At 37.9% G+C, this 23,527-nt stretch overlaps 2 protein-coding genes across 2 annotated transcripts in view; both read left to right on the top strand.

The window, feature by feature from the left end:
- rassf3 (Ras association domain family member 3) overlaps nt 1-11,697 on the top strand; it is a 70,818-nt gene extending 59,121 nt beyond the window's left edge. The window contains exons 3-7 of the mRNA XM_085136749.1: nt 5,115-5,222; nt 6,855-7,013; nt 7,586-7,673; nt 9,303-9,418; nt 9,964-11,697. Coding sequence (XP_084992875.1) covers nt 5,115-5,222; nt 6,855-7,013; nt 7,586-7,673; nt 9,303-9,418; nt 9,964-10,113 — 621 coding nt within the window. The 3' untranslated portion in view covers nt 10,114-11,697. The remainder of the gene's footprint in view (nt 1-5,114; nt 5,223-6,854; nt 7,014-7,585; nt 7,674-9,302; nt 9,419-9,963) is intronic.
- A 5,577-nt stretch (nt 11,698-17,274) lies between these two features.
- LOC146499335 (adipocyte plasma membrane-associated protein) overlaps nt 17,275-23,527 on the top strand; it is a 15,023-nt gene continuing 8,770 nt past the window's right edge. Inside the window, exons 1-2 of the mRNA XM_085137446.1 lie at nt 17,275-17,616; nt 23,388-23,477. Coding sequence (XP_084993572.1) covers nt 23,389-23,477 — 89 coding nt within the window. The 5' untranslated portion in view covers nt 17,275-17,616; nt 23,388. The remainder of the gene's footprint in view (nt 17,617-23,387; nt 23,478-23,527) is intronic.

Raw genomic sequence — 23,527 nt, 5'->3', positions numbered from 1 at the left:
AGAGAAAACAAAAGACCACTTTTCCTTCAGATTACTTCAACGTAAAGCCTGATATGACTCTCCCCTTTGATGGTTTCCTCTGTTCGCTCTTCGTTTTCTGTCTCCTCACTTTTATACGGCCTTTCTCTTCCTTCTTTCCCCGCTGACTCAGTTCTGCTTTTACACTTGGTCTGATGCACTGATTACTCTTCAAACATAAATACTGCCACTTTGTACTTGGAAAGAATTTTAATAGCCTGTCGTGAATGAAATACGTCACCTGTCTTGATACAATAAACTTAAAACAACCACAACTTTTTGGTGGTTTAACTGAGCATATTATTGCCTTTATCACCTTCCACCACTTTAAAAACCTCATTTATGCTCCATTAGCAGCATGTTTCTATATAGCTTTTGTCTTTTTCAGCCTGTGGACAGAATACACTGTCTTGCATACTCACAGTATTAATAAGACATCATGTTGATATACAAACTTAATAATACATGTTGGTGCCCTGTCTGTCTAAACAAGTAATGCAGGATCTTGGACTTTAGGATTCACTCGTCTGAATAAAATTCCAACAAATTTGGCCACAAAGCTGGAAAATATTCAGCTTTTAGTGCAAATCCATATTTCTAAAGAACCAGTCCAGCACTTCTTTAAAACCTCTGATGTCTTCTGAATTGACGCAGAATCAAGACTTCCCTAGAAAACACTGAAATCACTTCCCTCACATACCAACTGTAGACTTCAGTGAAGTGATAAGGGTGGAGCCTGATGTTTAAAGGCCTTTTTGTCCTTCTTTGACTCATTGTGATTAATAATGTCATGACAGACCTCTTTCTAAAAACCTTCTTTCTGTTCTCCTCTGTCCCTTCAGTGCAGCGTTGCTCTTCCAGCTTTGGTGGGAGGGTTCGCTGCACGCTTAAATTGGACCATGACCTCATTGTCTTGCAGCTCCGCTGTGCTCTGCTTGTCCTGTTTGTTTGGATTGTGGTCGCTGTCTCCCTCCCAGTTACCTTTAACCCCGTCAATCCTGCTTGAAGTGGAGAAGCTGACACGCCCACATTCACATACTCTCCTGCTTCGTACTAATGTCACTTTAATCCTGCTGTTTCTCTGCTTAAACTGGTTAATTAGGACTTTTATCGGGAAACACATTAGAGGGAAGGTGTGTGGAGGCATTGAATTGACTATTTAAGATGAGGTGAGGACAGCTGATGTAGATCAGCAGGGTTATCTACTGACCTAAATGATCTCCCACAAACACAAACTCTGCAGAGTCATGGAAGAAAGGATTCCCCTTGAGGGAGTATTTCTTATCATATCCCCACTCACATCTTACCTTCTTTAATTTTTGTCCTCTCCGTGTGCACATTGAGATAACACATAATCTGCTTACCTGTCACTTCCTGCTAATAAGCTTTGACTCGTCTAACCTAGCAGCCACTTAAAGGTGAGACCGATGGTGGAAAAATACCAGCAGGTCAAAATCAACATCACGACGCTCAGGTAGACACAGGTATTACGAAGTAGACGAAAGCATCTGTGAAACAGGGACTCGAACTGTTGTGACTTTGTTTCTGTGCCCGTGTGACTGATCAGATCTGCTTTAATCCCAATGAGTCAGTGTCTGGACTTATTACACGGACAGATTACGATCAACAGGCGTGTACTGTAAAGTTCAACATAACCAGGCTTTCTTGACAAAAGTCTCTGACAGCACAAAAGGAGTTGTTGACTGAGGTGGAAAACTGAGTAGCAAAAATACCACATTGAAAGATCAGGTTGGGCCAAGAAATAAAAATAAATAAATAAAGGTTATTTTATGTGTCACAGATTTAAGGATAACAACTAATTATTATTAAGGTTTGTGTTGATCATAGTGTACTAATTGATGAAGGACTATAGCAGTACCATAGGGCTAAAACTGTACATACTTAGGTGTCACTATAGAGGCTGAATAATAGCTCAGTAAACATGCATACATGATCATTTTTATTATCTTGTTTTGTTGTTTGCAGTGATTTCAAATTGCTTATTTTTATGCAACAACTTGAAACCCCAAAATAGTCAATTTATTATGATTTACATCAAAAGGTAAAACAGTAATTTCTTACTTTTGAGAACTCAAACAAATGAAGCTTAAAAACAATCTTAATTTTCTTTTAATCCATTTAGTGACCTACTTCAACTCAAACCATCAATAAATGCATGGGATTCATAATTTCAGGCAGTGACCGCCAAGTTCCCCCTGAAAAGATCCCCATATTTTTTTTTGTAATCAGGTGAGCATGCATTAGAAGAGTAAAGTAAATGTAACTGCAGAGAAGTAAATCTGTCATATTAGTGTTATCCTTAAACATAAAGCACTTTAGCGCGGACCTAAACTGGCGTTGCTGTTTTTTCTCAGAGCCATAAACCTCACAGTGTTTGCACATGCTGTATTGGCACCTTGTCTTTACTTTGAGCACTGTGTGTGTTATCCATATAAGGGTGTATGTGCCTTCAAAGCCTGCCTAGATTCTGCTGTGCGTGTGTGTGTGTGTGTGTGTGTGTGTGTGTGTGTGTGTGTGTGTGTGTGTGTGTGTGTGTGTGCGTATGTGTGGTTTTTAATAGATGCTGCGGAGAGCTGCACTATGCCCATGTAAGCTCAGACTGCTGGGGAATTAAAGTCGGTCTAGAGCATCTGGACTGGCACTCTCATATATAAACAGAAAATAATAGAAATCAGGTTTAAATTCTGCTTTGAACATCTGGAATCCACTGCTTTGAGACTTAAAGTTGTAGCTTTAAAAAATTATGTGACTTGGATTAAAAAACAACATCTGTGGAGAGGAGCTGATTATTTACTCCGTTGTTCTTTAATCTGCTGATAATTTTTTGGCATTAAAATTTGAAGATGTCAAGTTCTCGGCCACACAATTAATTTGTTTTATTATAGGAAGACAATGTTTGGCTTTTTAAAGAGTTTAGATGAGCTACAGTGAGCTTTAGATAAGTCAAAGCAGTTAGATCACAACTTTAAGGCCAGGCAGAACATCCACAGGATTTACCCCCTTATAGTTCTTATAAAGGAGGATGCTGCCCTTAGAGGATAAAACGATTTTTGTTTTACATGTTAAAATATTTTTGCCATTTTAAGATGGGAGTCTATGGATATTGATTCACTTTAGAGTTAGCCTAAAGTGGCAACTAGAGGAACTGCAGTCTATAGCACTTGTATGTTGGTTGTTGCTTGGGTACTTCCCCTGTAACATATGGAGGCTTTCCTGAAATGTTTAAGGAAACATTTAAACCTTCCTCATAGTCATTTATAACTCCAAAACATCAGTATTCAGGTTTAAAGTTGGTAACAGCTGTTATTTGAGCTACATATATGGATATGAATCACTTTCTTACCTCTGAAAAGCGGCCGTGTGTCTTCAGAGGCTTCTAGAAACCATTTTATTTGGCTCTGAGGTCAACATCCCTGACTTTACAACCCATTATGTAACGTATTTGTTTCATGTGACCTGAATTACAGTTTTACACACGTAGCCTGCAGTTACATATAATGCATTCTCATTTAAGATTCATTAAAAGGGTTTGGATGTGTATGTTTGTGTTCTCATATTGGTTCTTTTTGTCTTTATTGTGAACATTTCCTATCAGCTGACCTAAGTTTGGACCTTCCCCACCCTCTGGCCTCCCCCTATCTTCTTCTAGGGTTATTTATAAAACCACAGTGCTGATGTGTGATCTGCAACTCTCACAGTGAGGTCTGTTGTGTGGCTGACTTGTCAAACATACATGCCACACATCACAGGCTGTTTGAATCGGTTATGCATGCTCTTCAAGTCCACGTGGCCTCCGGTCAGTCAGACGAGACGTCTCTCTCCTTAAAAACACACTTTTTTTTTTTTTGTGCTGCTTATGTTAAATTTTCAAATGCGATTCTCATGAAGTGTTAGCTCTTTCCTCCAGGATGTTTTAGTCTAAAATTAGGAGTCAGTCGCTTATCATGAGACCTACACTGATGTAAAAAGGTGTTTTTGTCATGTACTCGCCCTCCAGTCAGAGCTGTTAGTTAAAAAAATAAAAAAGCAGACACTTGACACCTGTTCCTGTTTATATTCACAGGAAGGTATATTTTGACAAAATATATTCATGACAAATATAAGTGGGGATTACATTTTGTCTGTTGCAGAGCACTTATATCAACAAATATGATCTTAACAAGTTTACTCTTCTCAAGCTGATATGAGGGGGCTGGGCCACACGGAAACCCCCTTAATACTCGCTGGTGTTATTGTGATGACGTATTGTAAATATGCTTATACTCCTTGCTGCCTTTTTTTCCCCTTCTGACTTCTTGTTATTGTTATAAATCAAATGGTAAAGAAGCAGCCACTTCCTGTCCTCTTTTTACTTAATTTATTGAATTTTTTTTTCTCTGAAATAAAAAAAAAGCTGGCTTGTTGCACGTATAAAACCGGGCTAAATATGATTGAGTTTAATACTATTAAATACCTTTATTTATTCATTTAATTTTTATTTATTTATTTTTATTCAATTTAATAAGAATAGTATAAAAATCAGATGATAGAGGTTTAAAAAATGCTTGATTTGATTTATGTTAGCATGACTTATTTGTTAGAATCCTTTTTTTTTATTTTTTATTTTTTGCATGATGAGAAAAATATGAAACTCTACACATTTCGAGCTGTCGGGCTGCTCGTTGCTTTCCTTAATGAACTTAAACAGAAAGGAGGATTGTGCAGAGGCAGAGCTTCTTCTTGGCAGCTCTACACTCACCCTGAACACCTTGGAGCTCTGGTTATCTGTTTTAAGGCTTGTTTATAAAGAGATCTTTTTGGTTTTAAAGTTGTCTCACCCACTTGAAACCAACAAGAGATACAGTACATTATGTCAGAGTAATGTGCACAGCTTTGTAGTATTGCCGTGTATCATCCTGTAAAATCAGAAAATAAAACGCTGGTTCTTGATTTGGATTAGAAAGAATTATTCCCTCCCTCGTTTTTGTGTCCCACCGCTGTCGTCTAAACAGAGGATGTATTGTGTTAATAATCCTGGCTGGTTTGTGACTTATCATGTCGCGTTTCCTTTCCTTCTTTGTCCCTTTTCTTCTAAGGATGTGGAGAAGGAGAGAGAGTTGCGGACAGAGTTCAGCAAAGAGGAAATCTGGCAGAGAATCGAGCAGTACAACTTGCTAACCAAAGACCACCTTAAAATGACGCTGGTGAGTATAATATGCACACACGCACACACACTCATGCAAACAAAACTTTTAAAAAACAAAACCCATAAACCAGGGCCGTCTTAATGGTTCCACTCTCCAGGCTCCTGCAGAGCTGTGCAGGCTCTAAATCTCAGATTTTGAGGTTTATAATGTTGCCGTGTTATCTCTGCCTCCCTCCTGCTGCCAGCATTCCTCAGTGCTCGCATCAGAGTGATGTGATGTTATTCCTGCTATTGTTCTCGCCCCGCAGTGTTTTCATTGGCAGCGTGACAGGTGTCTGAAGTTGTCTCCACTTCAACTCAGAGTGAATTTCAGTAGAAATGAGAGATGTCAGGTGAAACTGGGGTTTTCTGGCTGTTAAAGCACCACATGAAAGAATGCAAACATTTTTAAAGGAGTAGCAGGTTACAGAGGATGTTTCCTGAGGGGTTTTTTTTCCCTTAGTCATGGAAAATCATCTATTTTCAGACAAGGATTTAAGCTGACCGCACTCTTAACAGATGGGAATCGACACATCTAAAGGCCAGTAGATTCTAGGCTGACACTCAGAGGGGAGCCCAGACATAATAACTGAGTCTGCCCACTAGAAATCACATTTTAACTGGCCAATAAAAAGTTTACATTCATTCATACATTTGAATATATGCGTTTTTAGAATATAAAGACAATAAATGGACAAAAAAGCTGCATAGACACATAATATCAGCTTATATTGGTCACTCATGGCCAAATCAGCATGTATGTAATGAGATCAAATGCCATACTACTAGAGCATTATATAAAGATTAAAACAAAGTGTTGTCTAAGGCTAATCTGTGCAATTTTCCAGTTGATAATAAAGTCTGGGAACTTGAGATACCTTTAAACACTCCATTGTTAATTACTCGTCATTGTTTTGCTTTTTTGTAACTGAGAAAAAAAAGACAAACTCACTGATTAAGGAAATAATGATGATACTTTCCAAACTTAATATTTTATGCTGAAATGAGTCAAAACTCAAAGTGGGTGTATTCATAAGATGCTCCTCGTGATACTTTAACTTTCACAGTCAGTTTGTTCCACAGTCATTATAATAATGTCTGTAAATGGGTTTCAGAGCTCACATTCAATCCTTTTTTTGGTTAAAAAAAAGTCTAAATGTTTATTTTCATCTATATTTTAAAAAAACTGAGAACTGAGAATATTTGTTACTTTTGCAGTTAATAGATCATCAGGACAGTTTAGAGCAGATTGCACTGCATATTTTAAGTAGTGAGTGGATGAATGTGTAGTTTCGCTATGAGAAGCCTGCATGTTTCTGTTTCAGCACACCTTTTCTGTCAAATTTCTGTCTTCATTGTTTAGGATTTGTCTTTCTTGTTCATCCCGTTTTTGTCTTTTTATCATTCCATCTTTGACGTCTACTTGTTTTTTTACTTCTCTTCATACATGGCCTCTTTGTCTACTCGTGACCTTCACACACACTCCTCCCAGCCCCATATGGAGTAATGAGATTAAGATCGTCTTCCTCCATCTGGGGCCATCTGTCCCGCAGGTCACAGTGGGCTTATTGGGTGAACTGGGCTCACTTGGAGAGATCATGTAGCAGCTACCATAGTGGCCACATTAAAACATTAACTCTGTCTCTGTCAGGGTGCGGGCGGTGTGTACACGGGTTTCATCAAGGTCCAGATGGATTTGCGGAGGCCAATGACGGTGCAGGGAAATCAGACAAGAGCCGGGGAGGCCTTCTATCTGCCCCAAGGAGTCTCCAACACCCTTCATGTCAGCTCCAAAACCACAGTCAAAGAGGTTGTTAATACACACGCAAACACACATGTGAACACACTGCAGCCTGCTTAAATAGGTTAATTATGATCTGATGATAGACTGGTTGAAGTCGAGAGACAGACAGGGCTAAGTTTATTGATTTCACTCAGATTTGTATGTTCTTTATCCTTTTAAGCAGCAGTCCCCAACCTTTTGCACCACGGACCGGTTTATGCCCGACAATATTTTCATGGACCAGCCTTTAAGGTGTTGCGGATAAATACAACAAAATAAAACTAGTACCGGTACCGAAAAAAATACAATTTATTCATAACACATGTGAAAAGACCAAGGAAAACCGAGTAAACGATAAAAACCATAACAAAATCACGCTGAAAACCGATAAAACCCCTGAAAACCATACATTTCACACCTGAGCCTCAACTCTCGCGGCCCGGTACCAAACGACTCACGGACCGGTACCGGTCCGAGGCCCGGGGGTTGGGGACCGCTGCTTTTAAGCAATAAATTAACGACAAAGCAACACAAAAATCTTCTAGAAGAGCTGTCAGAGTAATATTGACTGAGTGTTTTTCTTTCTCGTGTGTCTTCAGGTGATCGTCGGCTTGCTGAGCAAATTCACAGTTGCAGACAACCCGGCTAAATATGCCCTGTACAAGAGATACCGGCGGGAGGAGCAGGGTAAGACTGGGTGTGAGAGACGGGGTTTCATGCCACTATTGCCACGCTCGATATGAGGTGTGTGTGTGTGTGTGGGCCTCACCCTCATGTTGGATGCCAGAGGTTCTCCCTACTATAACAGCTCACAGGGATACCCACACATGCAGATATAAATACAGCGCACATCCATGCTGTGAATGAGCAGCTGTTACAGGCTGTTGGGTGTCACACAATGTCTTTCAGTGAGGAGAAGACGGTTTATTAACCGTATGCATTGATTTAAAACTATAAACACAACCCGCAGATGCTTGTTTGAAGCTTGTGAGTCATTTCAACTCAAATTTTTATAGATTTAGAGTGTTTTTTGTGTGTTTTCTCCCCCTTCTTTAAACGTTCCTGTTCTGGTTTGCATTCATGACTGGAGACGTACAGCTAATAAAAGACAGAGTCTAGACAGACGCCTGACTGCAGACACTTGAGGACTTTTAATGAACTTGTCTGGTGTTTCAGGCGAAAAGTTAAGTGTCTGAGATTTAACTGCGGTCTGGAAATGTAGAAACATCTTTGACTTTCTGTTTCAAATTGAGACGAGACGACTCACAATGTGGTCGAGGAGAACTTGGAAATGTAAAGAAGAGAATCATTTAAACCAAAGCTTGTAGGGATGTACAGGGTGCAGAAACGTGTCCTTCAATTGTTTTGCTTCTGTTCACCGTTTTTTTAGTTCTTCGCTTTTATTTTAAGCCCTTCTGAAAGTTAGAAAACCTTAAAATAATTGTAAATCTTCTAAACCAATAAATGCTGGTCAACATACAAATATGCAGAATTTGTTAGGAAGAGACAAAAAATGCAATTGTAAGTGACACACAGAGTCAGACTGTTTTCATCGCTGTCGGTTAGTACTGCTTTGTCAGAAAACCGGTCTTTGTTGTGTGTGCTGTGGCATGCATTAAGGCAGAGGTGATGCTGATTGGTCACTCCTTTGAGACTTTGTTAACGAGCAGGGTTACTGGTATGCCAGTGAGGGTTTTAACCCAAACTGCAATCTTTTCCTAACCCTAACTAAGTAGTTCTAAAACACAAAGTGCTCAAAAGGAGTAGGAACCAGAGTCTTCTGGCTGTTAACCCAAGAAACGATGCCCCCAGCACTCTCCAACCTCCTTACAAGGACTTTGCATCTTTGTTAAACATGAGCAATACTTTTGGGGCCAGAGGGCTAAAGGGCACCTTGCAGAAGGAACATCACAAAGTGTCACTGGGCTGAGAACACACTGAAGCAGGAGGTCTGTAAATGAATATACACACTACCCTGACATCCTAATCACACCGTAAGCCCTGAAAAATAGGCTTTTGCTAAGTCAGCAGACAAACCGATGGGTTTTCAGATTGAGGTTTGGAAATATGTGAATGTAAGAATAATCGAGCCTCTAGCACCTTCTACATCTTTTGCAGATGTAAATACATGGCTGGCAATAACAGAATCTGTCCCTCACTGTCTGTTCCTGTAAACTACCGCATGGTAATATGGCGCGCCCATCCTTTCATCCTTTGCCAAATCCGTTTATATGTGCACAGAGGAACAGCTGCCTGTGGTTTCATGCAGCGTGCATACTGTACAGACTAAATCTGTTGTGTGTGTGTGTTTTGCAGTTTATACATGCAAGTTGGCGGATGCTGAGAAGCCGTTGTTTCTTCGCCTGGTGGCGGGACCCGACCCAGACCTGCTCAGCTTTGTCCTGAAAGAACAGCAGACAGGAGAAGTCATGGTAAGACTGATTATCACCTCATTTCAGCTTTATTGACATCTTCCTGGCCTCTGTGCTCTTTCATCTCCAAGTTCAGCCATTCCCAAACGAGACGCTGCTGTAGCCCATTTCAAAACTTTAAAATCTAATGCACAATTCTTTTGTTTTCATTTGATTTAGATCTTCTGAGGATTTGCTTATTGAGGCTGACCTGCCATAAACTGTTTGATCTCAAGTATCTCCCAGCATTTGCTCTTAACAAACCTATAAGAGTTTATGATTTTTTTTTTAAAAAAGGCAGAAAATGAACAAGTACCTTTTTTTTTTTTATCCCCATGACTTAAATATTCAATGGCAATTGTTAAGCAAAAATGACAAAAACTGGCAAACATAAAAAACATGTTTTTAAAAAGTAGTAAAGGTGCCATTGTTGTTATCCCAAGATGGATGCTACGCATAAAAAGAAAAATAACCACTCCTACTGTACTATCAAGCATCATCCATAGACATATACTTTATCAATTAAAAAGGAAAAAACAGAACTGTTTTCTTGCTTTTCTCCTCAGTGGGATGCCTTCTCCATCCCTGAGCTGAAAAACTTCCTGCGGATCCTCGAAAAGGAGGAGCAGGAGCAGAAGGATGCAGTAATTCGCCGCTATGAAACCTACCGGCAGAGACTGCAGGAGGCACTGCTGGAGGTCAGGGGGCCTTCTTAAGAGGATATAACCGCCTTGAAAAAGGACTACTGCCCCCTAGAGGGACGAAGGGGATGTTTTGTTTTTCATTTTTAATCTCCTGGTGTATATTTTGATGGAGGGAGGGATGTGAACACAGAATCAGGAGAGAGGATCCAGCACCTAGAAGAAAGGATAATAAAGGATGACAAGAGGACAGAAAAAAGAGACTGCAAATAAAAGAGACGAACAGACAGAATTTTGGTTGCTGGATTCAAGATTTTAAACTGCTTCCTGCTCAGCTACGTCTGCCTGCAAACACCAAAGATTCACTCACTGTGCCATACCCATTCATCCTCTTCACTGTTTGCCGTCCATCCCTCTCTTCTTCTTCTTCTTCTCTCACTCTGTCCTGCTGTCACATAATTTATGCAGTTCATCCTTTTTGTTTCCCTCACCTTTTTATCCTTTGAACTTGTGAAAGACTCAAGGCCATATGTTGAATTATTTTTATTTAATTTGTGTGTTTTAAAGGTCTGTACATATTTTTTTAATTTATATGGGTGAAGCTTTTTATTGTTTTTTCTTTTTCTTTTTTAAACAAAGTCTTATTTTTGTTTTATTGTAGAGGCAGAGCAACAATCTGCTTGTTGACACAGATGCTGAGAATAGTTTTTTCAGACTTCAGCAGGACACAGAAAATCCAAGCATCAGAGCATGAAAGACCATAAAATGGAGTTATTTTAACCCACAGTAGTTGTCAAATGTAAAAGTAAATACTGATTCCAATAATAACTCTAATTACAAAGAATGAAAATGGATTGGAGTTCTTCTGGATTTATCCGTTCCAAAAACATGTCCAATCAAAATATATGAATCTGAGAAGAAATTCTTATTATATTCATTATCCATTTATATGGAATTTAATTATCTGTTCATATTTTTTGGTACATTTAGGACTCCATAAAAGCCAGCCTGAGATTGTTTGCATGAAAGAAAGGAGAAATGAAAGGTGACGTGACAGAAAACAGATGCAGGAACTCTAGAGAGATTTTTAATAGGAAGAGTAAAAGAACGATAAGATGAGTCTTAACTGGAACTTAACAGGAAGTAGTTTAGTTTTGGGTGCAGTTTGTAAAAAAACAAAACAAAAACAAAACAAAAACGCTGTTTGTTTTTTCATGTGGAGTGAAGATGAACTGGTGGGATTTGAAGCCTTTGTGTTTTTTCCACCACCAGCAGAGTTTCGTGAAGCATGAGCTGAATAGACTGAAGCAAACTGCTTGAACTTTAACACCCCCCCCCCCCCCCCCCACCATGTGGTCAGTGTGGAGATTTGACAGGTTTCTGGAAGTTGACTGAGCAGTTTAGAGGAAGTAGAAAAGAAACATTAGATGCAGGAAAGACAAAAACTAGGGGAAGATAAATGGCACGAGGAGCGAATACATGCGAAAGACTGTCATACAAGCAATGTGACTGTGGCCTTGAGGACAGTGACGGGGGTTTCCTCCAACCGCAAGTCACTTTGATTAACTGTTTGTTCATTTTTTGCATTATGTGAGCTCCTCGAATCCATGAGTGCAAGAAAAGAAGGTCTGTGAGTGCTGATAGCTGCTGAGACCAAGGGAGGAAAAACAGCGGCATTGTGTGTTTCAACCCGTCTGTCAGCAGGCATTCATTTAAAACGCAACTTTTTGATACGCTTATCTTGAACTAAAATGTGCAGCCTTGACCTCATAAACCTCTCTTAAGGATAAAATAAGAGTGGGACACAAATCAAGGCACGCAGGACTGTAGTAAACATGAGGGTTTAAAGGCAGAAAAACTAAAGAAATGCATCAGAGTGGAAAAAGAAGGCTCAACGAGAAAAGGGTTTTCTTAAGAAAAGGCCTTAAAAACCTTTAAAATATATATATATATATATATATATATATATATATATATATATATATATATATATATATATATATATATATATATATATATATATATATATATATATATATATATATATATATATATATATATATATATGCAATATTTTTTGTGGTGATGTAATTTATCATTTAAAAGTCAAAGAGGCATTTTCTTGTTTGCTTGGAATATTTTTTGGGGGGGTGAGGGGGGGTAATTTTAAAGAAGTCAGTAATCTGTCAATAATCTGGACAAACAAGTCAAAACATTAATGTTCATTGCATTTTATCTTTATATGTTGCAAAATGCTGTTTGCTGTTTGAGCTGCAGGTACTAAATGATGTCAAACTGAGGGTGCTGCAGGGCGTTTCTGTAGGAGACTGTCGCCATCTAGTGGTCAAACATGCCAACTGTTCTCTTGCTTCTGTGTCAAACTTGATTTATCTTATAGAGTTATTTTGTTTTTATTTTTGTTATAACCAAAGATATTTTTTGTGTTGTTGCCTGGAGCAAAACATCTATTAGGGGCCTCATCCCACCAGAGGGAAAAACATACCGTATATATAGTTTAGAGGTTTTATTTAAAGGGGTTTTAACCCCAGTTTCTTCTATTATTAAACACTGGGTTAATTTTATGGAAGCAAAAAAGGGCCTTTAGAATTTAAATGAATTATTTTTATATATAATCTCTGGGTTATCATGGGCAAAAGTCCAGCATTATAAACTTTGACATGCAAGGTTTAAAAGAGAAGGTGGCCAACTGGAATATGTTAGAAAATGTTGGATTATGGGAAATATAGTATCTATTGATTTGGAGCATTTCTTGGTAAAAGTTGGAACACCCTGACCCTTTTCTTCTCAGAATATCAGCGTTTTTTTTATTCCTTTTTTAGTGTCTTGTAGAAATTTCCAACTTTTATGTAATTTCCAAAGAGAAATTAATAACTTAATGGTTACATGTAAATACAAAAAATTTAAACTTGGAGGTCTTTTTAAATGCTTAATTTTCAGTATGTCATTTGAAAACTTTGAGTATATAATTTTAATTATTGGTGGTTTTACTTTTTCAAGGTTAACAAATTCAGAAAACTCAAAAACAAAATACAATTATTTTGGCCCTCTTTTGCTTCCATACTTTATAGTTGAAAGTGATGCGAAAGTCTGAATGGAAACAGTAACTGAATCTTGAAGCCACGTTGTTGCTTTTTGTGTATCTCATAAACAACTTTAGCTGTTAAAACACATCATCCCAGACTAGTTGCATGAAATTTAATTTTTGGGGCACTTTAACTTTGAATTCAGGGAAAACGGGTTTTTAAAATTTCATTTGTTCTCCTGTGTACCGCGATCACATGCTCTACTTTATCTTAACATCTAACACACTATAATCTTATTATTCTTTTTCTGTTTTAGCTGATGAAAGTATAGTGTGGCAGAAGTCGACGATTGTGAGGTCATTTAATAAGTTTTGGTCTCAGTGAGCTTCCGTAGCATTTTGCTCAGAGTTGGCTGTGAAATATTTTGCTTACTGTAAACAATCCTGGGCTGTTCAACATTAAAAGCATGTGTTATTTTAGATAAAACAGCAGTCGGACAGTGTCTGGAAAATAGTTTTCAGATGCCGTTTACCTGCTGCTGATAGAAATTAGGATTTCTGAGGAATTATGTCATGGAAAGCTTTTTGGGCCAGTAGTGTTCATGTATGAAGATCAGATATAATACCTTGTATGTATTCAGAGATGTTGTTTTTAAGGCTGTTCAAACTTACCTAGAGTCTGATAGCGTGCAAACCATTGGCTCCTTAGTCTTAATTGAAATATTCTTATACTTTCTGTCATTTTACACTATTTAAACCTGTTTTCCTTGTTAGCATATGTTTTATTTCTTTAGATGTTGCTGAAATTTGACTATTGTTCTGATTGTTAGGCTAATTTGGATTAATTCTTTATAAAAACATCACAAAATCATCTTCAAGCCTGTCGAATGTTAATATTTTTACACTTCCTGCGTATTTAAGAGCTTTCAGCCTTCCCTTTGCTTTTCTTTGAAACTAGCTTCACATTTTCACTTTTAGTATTTTTTGTCCCCAAACTGGATATAAATTAGTATATTATATAGGATAATATAGTGTAAAATGACAGCTCAGAAAACATTCACAAACTTTACATGTAAGAATATGTATTACTTCATTGTTTTAAATCTTTAAATCTTGTTTTTTAAAAACAAAAAACAAACAAACTAAACTAAATTCGTTCACAAGCTTAATTTTCTGAGCAGTTTTGAAGCTTCTCTTCTCAGATTTGTGCGCTCGGGTCTCTGGTTTGAACATCCACAAACTGTTGTGTTAAATGCCAAAGATCTGTGTTGTTGAAGCTCTTCCTGATTTTTCCCAGTGATGCTGTTTTTGTTGTTGTTGTTCACCCAGACTCACTATAGAGAAGCGATACACCTTTTCAGGTTTATGATGAGCTTGAAAACACAAAGCTAACTCTGTTGTTCTACACTTGAGTTAAAAAAAATCTAAAGGGTTTTCTGGGTAAAAGTTTCAGATCTGAGCTGCAGTTGGAGCTCGGTCTGAAATGTCCCGATCTCTGTGCCTTTGTACAGTTCAACAGCTGCGGGCAAACCTGAAGGAGAGGCTGAAGGTCTCATCGTGTTCTCTCTCCGTAGGCTGAGGCGGGTTTATTTTTGTAGGTGATTTCAATCGTTACCAAATGTGGCCTTTCCTCACGGCAAGACGGGCTTCATCTATTAAAGGTGAAATTATAAAAGAAACTTAAAGGGTTGTGTGATTTTTTTTCTTCTGTTTCAGTTGTTTACTCATTATTTTACTCAGTTTTACTAAGAATGTGACCCCCATTCCTTTTGAATTATCTGAGCGCACCTACTTGTTCTTCAAATGGTCTCACTTCAGACTTTTTATTTACAAATAAGCGATGTTGTTCAGGGCTGTGGAAAAGTATTTGTCCACTTCTTAATTTCTTTGGGGTTTTTTTTGCGTATTTGTCACACTTAAATGTTTTAGATCATCAAACAAATCTTAATATTAAACAAAGCTTAATGAAAGCTCCGTTTGTCTCGTCAGTCGACAGAATATTTTCCCAAAAGGATCCCCAAGGTGTTATTTGATAAATGTGAGATTAGCCTTTGTGTTCCTTTTGGCCAGCAGTGGCTTTCTCCTTGGACCCTCCCATGGATGCCATTTTTGCCCAGTCTCTTTTTAAATTTTTTTTTTATTGTTGAATCATGAACTCTGACCTTAACCAAGACAGGTTAAGGCCTGCAGTTCTTTAAATGTTGTTCTGGGTTCTTTTGTGACCTCCTGAATGGGTCGTCACTGGGCTGTTGGAGTAATTTAGGAAGGCCGGTCATTCTGGAAAGGTTCACCACTGTTCCAAGTTTTCTCCATTTGTGGAAAACGGCTCTCTTTGGTTTACTGGAGTCCCAAGGCCTTAGAATTTGGTGTGATGTGTTGCTTTGTGAGATCATTTAGCGTACTTGAATTTGTCTCACAAGATCTATTTAAGTGATTGCTTGATTCAACAGGTCTGGTAGTAATCAGATGGTAAAATTGAATTTAGCTTTCCAAAAAAATTTGATTAAATCATGAATTAACTGTGTTAATTCATGATTTAACAAAAAGGGGCAATTACTTTTTCGCTGGTTTGGATAACATTTATCCCTTAATAATTGAAATGATGATTGAAAAATAGCATTTTATTTTTGTTGATATCTTTGTTTAATATTTATTTTTTTTGATAATCCAGAACAAATGTGACAAATATGCAAAAGCTAAGTTATCAGGTAGGGGGCAAATACCTCTTCAAACAGTACCTTTTTACTCGTGGACAGAGAAGACTCGGCCAGCAGTGCTCTGTTTAATAATCTATTTATCTTTAATCTGGACCAATATGATTACCTGTGGTTACCAGAGGTATCTGCTGTGTTTTAACTGTTCAGAGATGGGTTGTTTTCACGAGTACTTTCTGGCAGCAATTAGTGATGTGTCGGTCGCGAACGAAATGGCTCTTAGAGCCAGGTCTTTGACGTGAACAAGCCGAGCCGCTCCTTATTGCCAGCCATGGGTTTTCTCTCTCTCTCTCGCTCTCTCTCTCGCTCTCTCTCTCTTTCTCTCTTTCTCTCGCACTTTTTTTTTTCTGCTTCACTCCACATGCGAGCCTTGTGCTTTGCACTGGGCAGAGGGGGGAAGGGTGGTAGTTACACTTGCAGTAGCACAGGAACAGAGCAGGAGGGAGAGACAGAGAAAGAGAGCCAGGGACAACAACATCACATTAGAAAGGTATAGTAATCATCCACAACTATTTTCAGTTGCGGATGATAAAGGATTCAGAAAGTTTATTCATGCAGGTCCATATGACAGAGAATGTGCATCTTCTTTTTGTTTTCATATTTTAATTTATATTTAATTGTGTTGTGGTTTGCAGTGTTTTGTGTTGTTTCACTTTAAATTTGTTTAAAAAGAAAAAGCTGAAAATAGTTAAAAGTTGAACTGTGACTAGTTGGTTTTTGTATTATATGATTTATTTATTACATTTTATGTGGAGTGAATAAATAAAAGTACATTTACGGTGGCCCCTAGAGACAAAGCACAAACTTCAAAACGCGTACAAACTCAGAAGCGTGTACAAACTCAGAAGCGCGTACAAACTCAGAAGCGGGTACAAACTCGAAAACATGTACAAAAGACAATAGAAGTGCTCCAGGATGCTAGGGGCAGTGTTGAGCTTTTGTTACCTAGAGGCTACACAAGGCAGGAAGTACCAACTACTGGATTTGGTGTGTGGTAGTAACAGGTAAATGAACTTTTTTTTTTTTTTTAATTATTTGAATATATATGAGTGCTTGTGTATAAATACACAAACAATACACATATGCTTTCAATTGTGTAATTTAAGTGATCTAGGTAGCTCTGTTTTGGAAGTTCAGTTAATGCTAGAAATGTGTTTTGGAGTTTGTAAGTGCTTTGTCTCTAGGGGCCACTGTATATATTTATATATAAACATATATAAATAAAACCACTTTTTTTTTACATTAGTAATTCCTTTTGTGCATAATTTCATATCATTGTAATAATAAATTAATTAAAGCAACAAAACAACCTGAAGAGGCGGTTCGAAAGAGCCGGCTCTCTAAAAAGAGCCGGAAATCCCATCACTAGCAGCAATGCAGCAGCAGCTCCTTTCGTCCTCTGTTTGACCCCAACTCAAATAACCTCACATAAATGTGGGAGTCCCTCTTTCGAAGTTGTCAGGAAAAATACGGGAGTAACGTCAATACCACTTTCAAAATAAAAACTGAGCAAGAGTGATATATTTTGTAAATCAATCCATTTTTGGAAAAATGTCCTCAATCAAAATTTTATACCAACTTAAATGACGTTAAAATCTTTGACGGTAAATTTTGGGTTTTGTAATTCTTTGCACTGAATTTCTGCTAAGCAAAGACATAAATAGGTTCCAAAACAATCGCAGATGAGGCTTTTATTTTTGATGGTCCAAACCGGATAAGCTCCAGTACATTCCGGTCGTCTTGACGTGACCGCTTCGCCTCTGCTTGATACGGAGGCTTATCGAGCAGAAGGAGTCGCCGCGCCCTCACAACTTCAGTCATGTAAGTTTGATACTTCGTTTCATTTTTAGCTCGCGCTCATTTAAAACAGTCACTAATCCACCGAACGCGAGCTTAAAGTGACCGTTCTCTGTGAGCCCTGTGCCAGATTTGCGCTTAAAAATGTGTAAATTAATTGAATCTGCTCTATTTTAGGAGAATAACAACTTGGAAACTAATTCAATAAAACTAATTGAAAACTAATTCAATAGTTTGTTGGACTTACTAGGCTCTGGACTACATTTCGATTTCGATTACACACTTATAAAATGTTTTTATTTCCAGTGATTCATGTTACCACGCACGACCAGCAAGTGGGAATGTTCTATTTGCGCTCTACAAACCTCCCGTCAAACATCTGTGGCTATAGGTTTACCTGCTTTATCCTAAAAGATTGAAAGCGAGTTAAAGACTTTTTTATGACCCACTAAGAAAAAAAACAACTTCTCGGGTGTAGCAGGTTTGATTGTAATGGTTTTCAGTTGAGCTTCCACTGGCCAGAACAAATGGTCTGAATACGTAATACATGGTGGTGAAAGCTGAACCTTAACGCACCGTTGCAACCAGATAATGCTTCATTACCTAACGATACAACATGGGTGCCAAACATGCGGTCCCAGAAACATGCTGTTATGTTATGTTATCTGGCAATTTTTAAGGGCGTAAGAAGACCCTGTCTTGCACTCAGGCATATTTTCTTTAGGTGAACAACTAAAGAATGTACCTTTTTACACTTAAAGGCACTTACTGTAAATTCATATGATCAAAAATAATTTAAAGTCTTACAGAATTAACTAAAGCAATCAACAGTGCCCAAAACATCCATATATTGTGTTGAAGAGAAATCAACAGAAGTCCAACTAGGGCCAGGCTGTACTTTTGTGTAATACCAGTTTGTACCAGAAGGTGGTGCAGTGAGTCAGCGTAAACTTTATTTTAAAGGCAATTTTTTATTTTACAATAGCGGCCTCGTAAAAATCTAAGCTTACCAAATAAAGGAATATCTAAAATAAGATGGGGAAAGTTTGTTTCATTTATGTGTGCATTTTAAATACAGTTTTTCTACAGTGGTTTTTACTGATTGAGATGGGGTGATGAATTTAAAACGAGTTTGACACTGTTGATCTAGAATCTGTGCTGGCTCAAGCTTTCTGCATGTCAACCTGTCCCATAGCAGTCACCTTGCTAAGCTGATTAATTAATCATTTTTATGTGCTGCATTCAGGGACCACTGTTCCCCTTATCACCAGGACTAAACCCTTTTGTGAATTAGTAAAGTACTCAGACATGATTCTGTTACTTTACCAACTAACAAATACCAGCAAAAAATAAATAAATATATATATATATATATATATATATATATATATATATATAAATGGGAAATAATTGTAACGAACTCATTTTAACAAAGTCTCCTGACTTTTTATTTATTGATACGGGGCAGGAGAATGTGCAGAACAAGTTGTTATTTAGCCTCTAAATTTAAGGAGGCTAGCTGGAAATCCAGCAATCTGTTGCACAATTGTTCCCCAGAGCTCACTCTTTGGGATTTCTCTCATTCCTACAAAGCTGTCACAACTGCAAAATGTCACATTTTTTCCACTTGACACTCAAATGCCACATCTGAGTTTCTGACTGATTAACATCACCTGATGTGAGGAAACAAGAAAAACCTCCACAGTGGCTGTATCCCAATTCAGGGTCTGCAGCCTTAAAGTACGCAGCCTCAACGGTCCTCAAGGGCTGCGTACTCAAAGACTGCTAAGGCCAGAAGTGCGAGGCTTGTGAAATGGGACGGTCTAGTCTCCGTCGCGCTGCCCAGGTTGCCTAGCAACCATGATAGCTGGAAACGTGTGGTTGACAGAAATGAAGGAGAACATATTTTGTTCGTTTGTTTGTTTCTACATGAGCTTTGTGTGATTTAATAAGTATCTGAGGCTGAGACCACAGGACTGTAAAACATGATTGTTGGGCTTCATATCTGTACTGAACAGTCATAGAAGATTAGCTAGTAAATAACAAATAGTTAATGTTGTTCATGAGACTAAAGTCAGTGTAAATATGAGATGGCCAATATTATAGTTATTACAGCAGTGAGTTTGAACTCTCAAATCAAATCACTTCTATTGTCACATCACATGTGCAGGTACACTGGTACAGCACATGTGAGTGAACTCTGTGTCAAATACTGAGCTTCAGTAAAGATTCAAGTTGCAGCTATTTATATTTCCTATCACCTTAAATCTTCACTCAAAGACACTCAAGTATCTTTGACAGTGTATATATAGCTGTATTATATATAAGAGACAAATGTTGTTCCTTCAGTTAGTTGGCATTATTACATTTGGCTCAATGCTTACATATATGTGTAAAAAGCAAACTGTGTCTGATAGAATGAAGAGTAGACTGATATATTGAATATTCCTTTATTGGGTGAGAAAATCAGACCATGTCATAATTGCTTTCAGTCATACAGAATAGATATCAGAGCCTTAAACAGGCTGACTTCTGCTAAATGGGTCAAACTGGGCAGAAAGTATACGAACACATAACATCCTTATAGAATATGATGTAACACTATAGATCAACTTACCTCAGAATATATAAAGCATATAAACAATTACAGCAATATGATGCAACAAACACAGCAGTACTACTAATCCAAAATACTCAAAGCTTCATAAAACTGAAACAAACATTTATTTTTAGCTCCATTCTGCTGCTGATACATACTTTAGGTTTCTGAACATTAAACTTGTTGCTGCCTTTCATAGTGTGTAACTTGAAGGCCCTGAGTACTTTCTCCCACACTGAAAACACTGGAATGATTAAATTATTTGAACATTACCTAATAAGACTGATTCAGGACAGACAATTAGTGATTCTAAACTTTTCTAGCAGTCCTTCACAAACAGGGAACAGTCTGTCTATTCTCTCCATCTGTCAGCTGCTGCTGGCTCTTCCTCCTCCTCTTCCTCACACACTGCTGAGTTTGTCCTGGTGGATCATCGGGGGTGCAAAGCCTCACAGATGATGTGCAGCAGTGGGTCCCTCAGTCTGTCCACACTCTGGACACTTGCAGTTGTCACACATGGAAATCAAATGTGTGATAAACTGCAGGATTCAAACACAAGTGTAACTTATAAACACATGTTCATACTTTTATTACACAATCAGAGAGAAAGAAAAAGAGAGAGTGCAGGACGGACAGACAGGTGACAGTCTCAGGTGTATACACTGCTACAAACAGGAGGATTTAGTGTTATTACGAGTGCTGAACAAGAAGAGTTCCCAGCTGGTACAGTGGACACACGTGTGACTGCTGTGATTAAAGCATCTTTCTTTCAGCTTAACGAGTGAACCGTCAGCTCGTTCAAACACACGTTAAAGTCCGTTTGGCTCGACACCACCGAACAGAGGAAGCAATATAACACAGCTAACATTAACAGTGCAGTGAATCCTGCTTGTGCCGTGATATTCAGGACTGCAAACCGAGCAGCATCACTGACTTTCAGCTTGTTGTGTTTGTGGATATATGACTGACTTTAATTATCCACAAAATCATCACATTCTCTGTAAGATTAAGGTCGACTATTGTATTATTATATTTTAAAGGCCTTAAAAGCAAGTAAAATCTGAACGTACAAACATCGCTAATGGCAAATAACTTTGCCGACATGTGGCCAACAGTAATGTTTTAATGTTCCTCATTATTAAACATTTGCACATAAATAAGTGACATAATATTCAGTACTTACTTTTCACAGTTTACTCTTCGGCCGCTCCGCTTCTGCCGTCTGCGGCAGAATTATCCACACCGACTGCCGCGCTATGAATTGTGGGATATATGGGACCAGGAAGTCTACACCGCCACATCCTTAAAATTCAGGGAAATGAAGGACGCATTTGAGGGCCACATTTCGAGCAGCCTTTGAATTGGGACAGCCTTCAGCGCGCCACTGTGACGTAATCGGCCTTAAAATGCAGCCTTTAAGGCTGCAGACCCTGAATTGGGATACAGCCAGTGTTTTCTTTATGTTCAAAGGAATCAGAGGAGCTTGGTGTAATCAACACTAAGCCAAAGTACACTCCGAGCACTCATTAACTGCAGGTCCTGTAGCGTAACCATAAAATGTGTTAACAAAGGCAGCTTGTTGTGCTCCATATTTGAGCTGATATGTGCGTCTTGTCCAGTTGATATTGAGCAGGAAGCGACATTCAGTTTTAAGTTTTAAGCTTTGCAGTTTTCCTGAATACTGGTGAACTTTTGTGTACCAGGTTGTACATTTTTCTGAAATAGCTTGAAGAAGAAATTGTTTTGTTTATTTAAAAAAAGTCACTCAATTGTCAGTTGAAGACAATTAATCAGATTTACTTTATTTTTATTTACTTTATTGTAAGTAGCTTGTAGTTTTATTCTATTTATTGTTTCTTATTTTATTTTTGTCCAGAATTATTTTATACACTCATTGTTTTATTTAAAAAAACATTTTTGCATTTGTATTTTATATATATATATATATATATATATATATATATATATATATATATATATATATATATATATATATATATATATATATATATATATATATATATATATATATATATATATATTCTCTGTGACAGTTTTTTTGCTAATAGTGTTGTTGTTTTATTACTTTGTGTTAGGACTGTCCCATATCATATAGAGCAAGGCCATTCGTGAGCAACTCTCACAACATTAAGACAAAGCCGGGAATATCTGAGACTGAGAGCCACGTGCCAGCCTAAGACTACAGCTTTGTAAAAATGAATCAGCAATCTACACAGGGGGAAACATGGCCACGAAATCCAAATAGGCTCTTTTTTTTCTTTTTTTTCTTAAATTAGCGAATATTCTCAGTTTAAACATTTGATTTGTTTTCTGTGTGCTGTAATCGAAAAAGGGGGATGCACATTTCTGGATTGAATGCTGTGTTAATAGTGTTGTGCTATAATGCAGCTGCAGCTTCCTGTAAGTTGCAAACATGGATAGAAATCATCATCAGAAATATAATTATCACACATTTTGTAGAAAAATCGTGATGGAATTTTAGCTGCATGAATGCTACACAAATAAAGTTTTTAGTTAACTAATTAATAATAATGAATTAATTCTAAATCTCCTTGTGGATGTTAACATTTCTACTTTGACTTATGCTCAAAATTATCTATACATGCAAAATGTCTCGTTATGGGGGGATTTTAATCATGTACATCTCATCTGTGTCCATGAAGCTGCCTGAAAGCATGAAATGTCCTAATAGTGGACGACCTCTATTTTTTCTTTCCCTTCTGGCTCCTTCATGGTTAATGAAGCTGTCAGAGCAGATGAGGAGGAGGAGCGTGTGTGGAGCTGCTGACTGAAGTCACAACATTGTTTGTGGTGGAGATAATCATGTTCATGGTGTTAGTATGAATGTTTTTAAGAACACGAGTCATGATTTGGCATTAAAAGGTCACTGCTGGAAAAACGTGTTATTGTGCTGGAACTCCACGAAATTCACATCTGTAGGCATCCAAAGTTCATAGTAACTGTCTCCCCTTTATGGATACTACTTTTTTTTTCAGTTAAAAGTTAAAGTACATTTAAAACAATTCAGTTCTGTGGTCAATAGACCAGTGAAAAACAACAAAATGTCAAAGGGTGGCAGAAATATTTGGTACTGTTGCCATAAATAGTTTGCAGCTGTGTTATGACGTCATGAATTTCGTAGTAACCAGTGCTTTTTCTTTACTGTCTCGCTCAGAATGGGAAGGCGATCTCTGTTAGTGGCTCTCCTGGCTGTAGCTGTTGGAGTTTACCTGCTGCCGTCTCCCATCGACCCCAAACCACACGTGTAAGTGTTCACACTTTCAGCTGGAGTCCCTCCAACGTGACTGCGGAGCG

The sequence above is a fragment of the Neolamprologus multifasciatus genome, chromosome 17 (assembly GCF_963576455.1).
Source record: "Neolamprologus multifasciatus chromosome 17, fNeoMul1.2, whole genome shotgun sequence".
In the NCBI taxonomy this organism is placed as follows: Eukaryota; Metazoa; Chordata; class Actinopteri; order Cichliformes; family Cichlidae; genus Neolamprologus; species Neolamprologus multifasciatus.
Note: the sequence above shows the minus strand (reverse complement) of the source record. Positions and strands in the feature narration are given on the sequence as shown.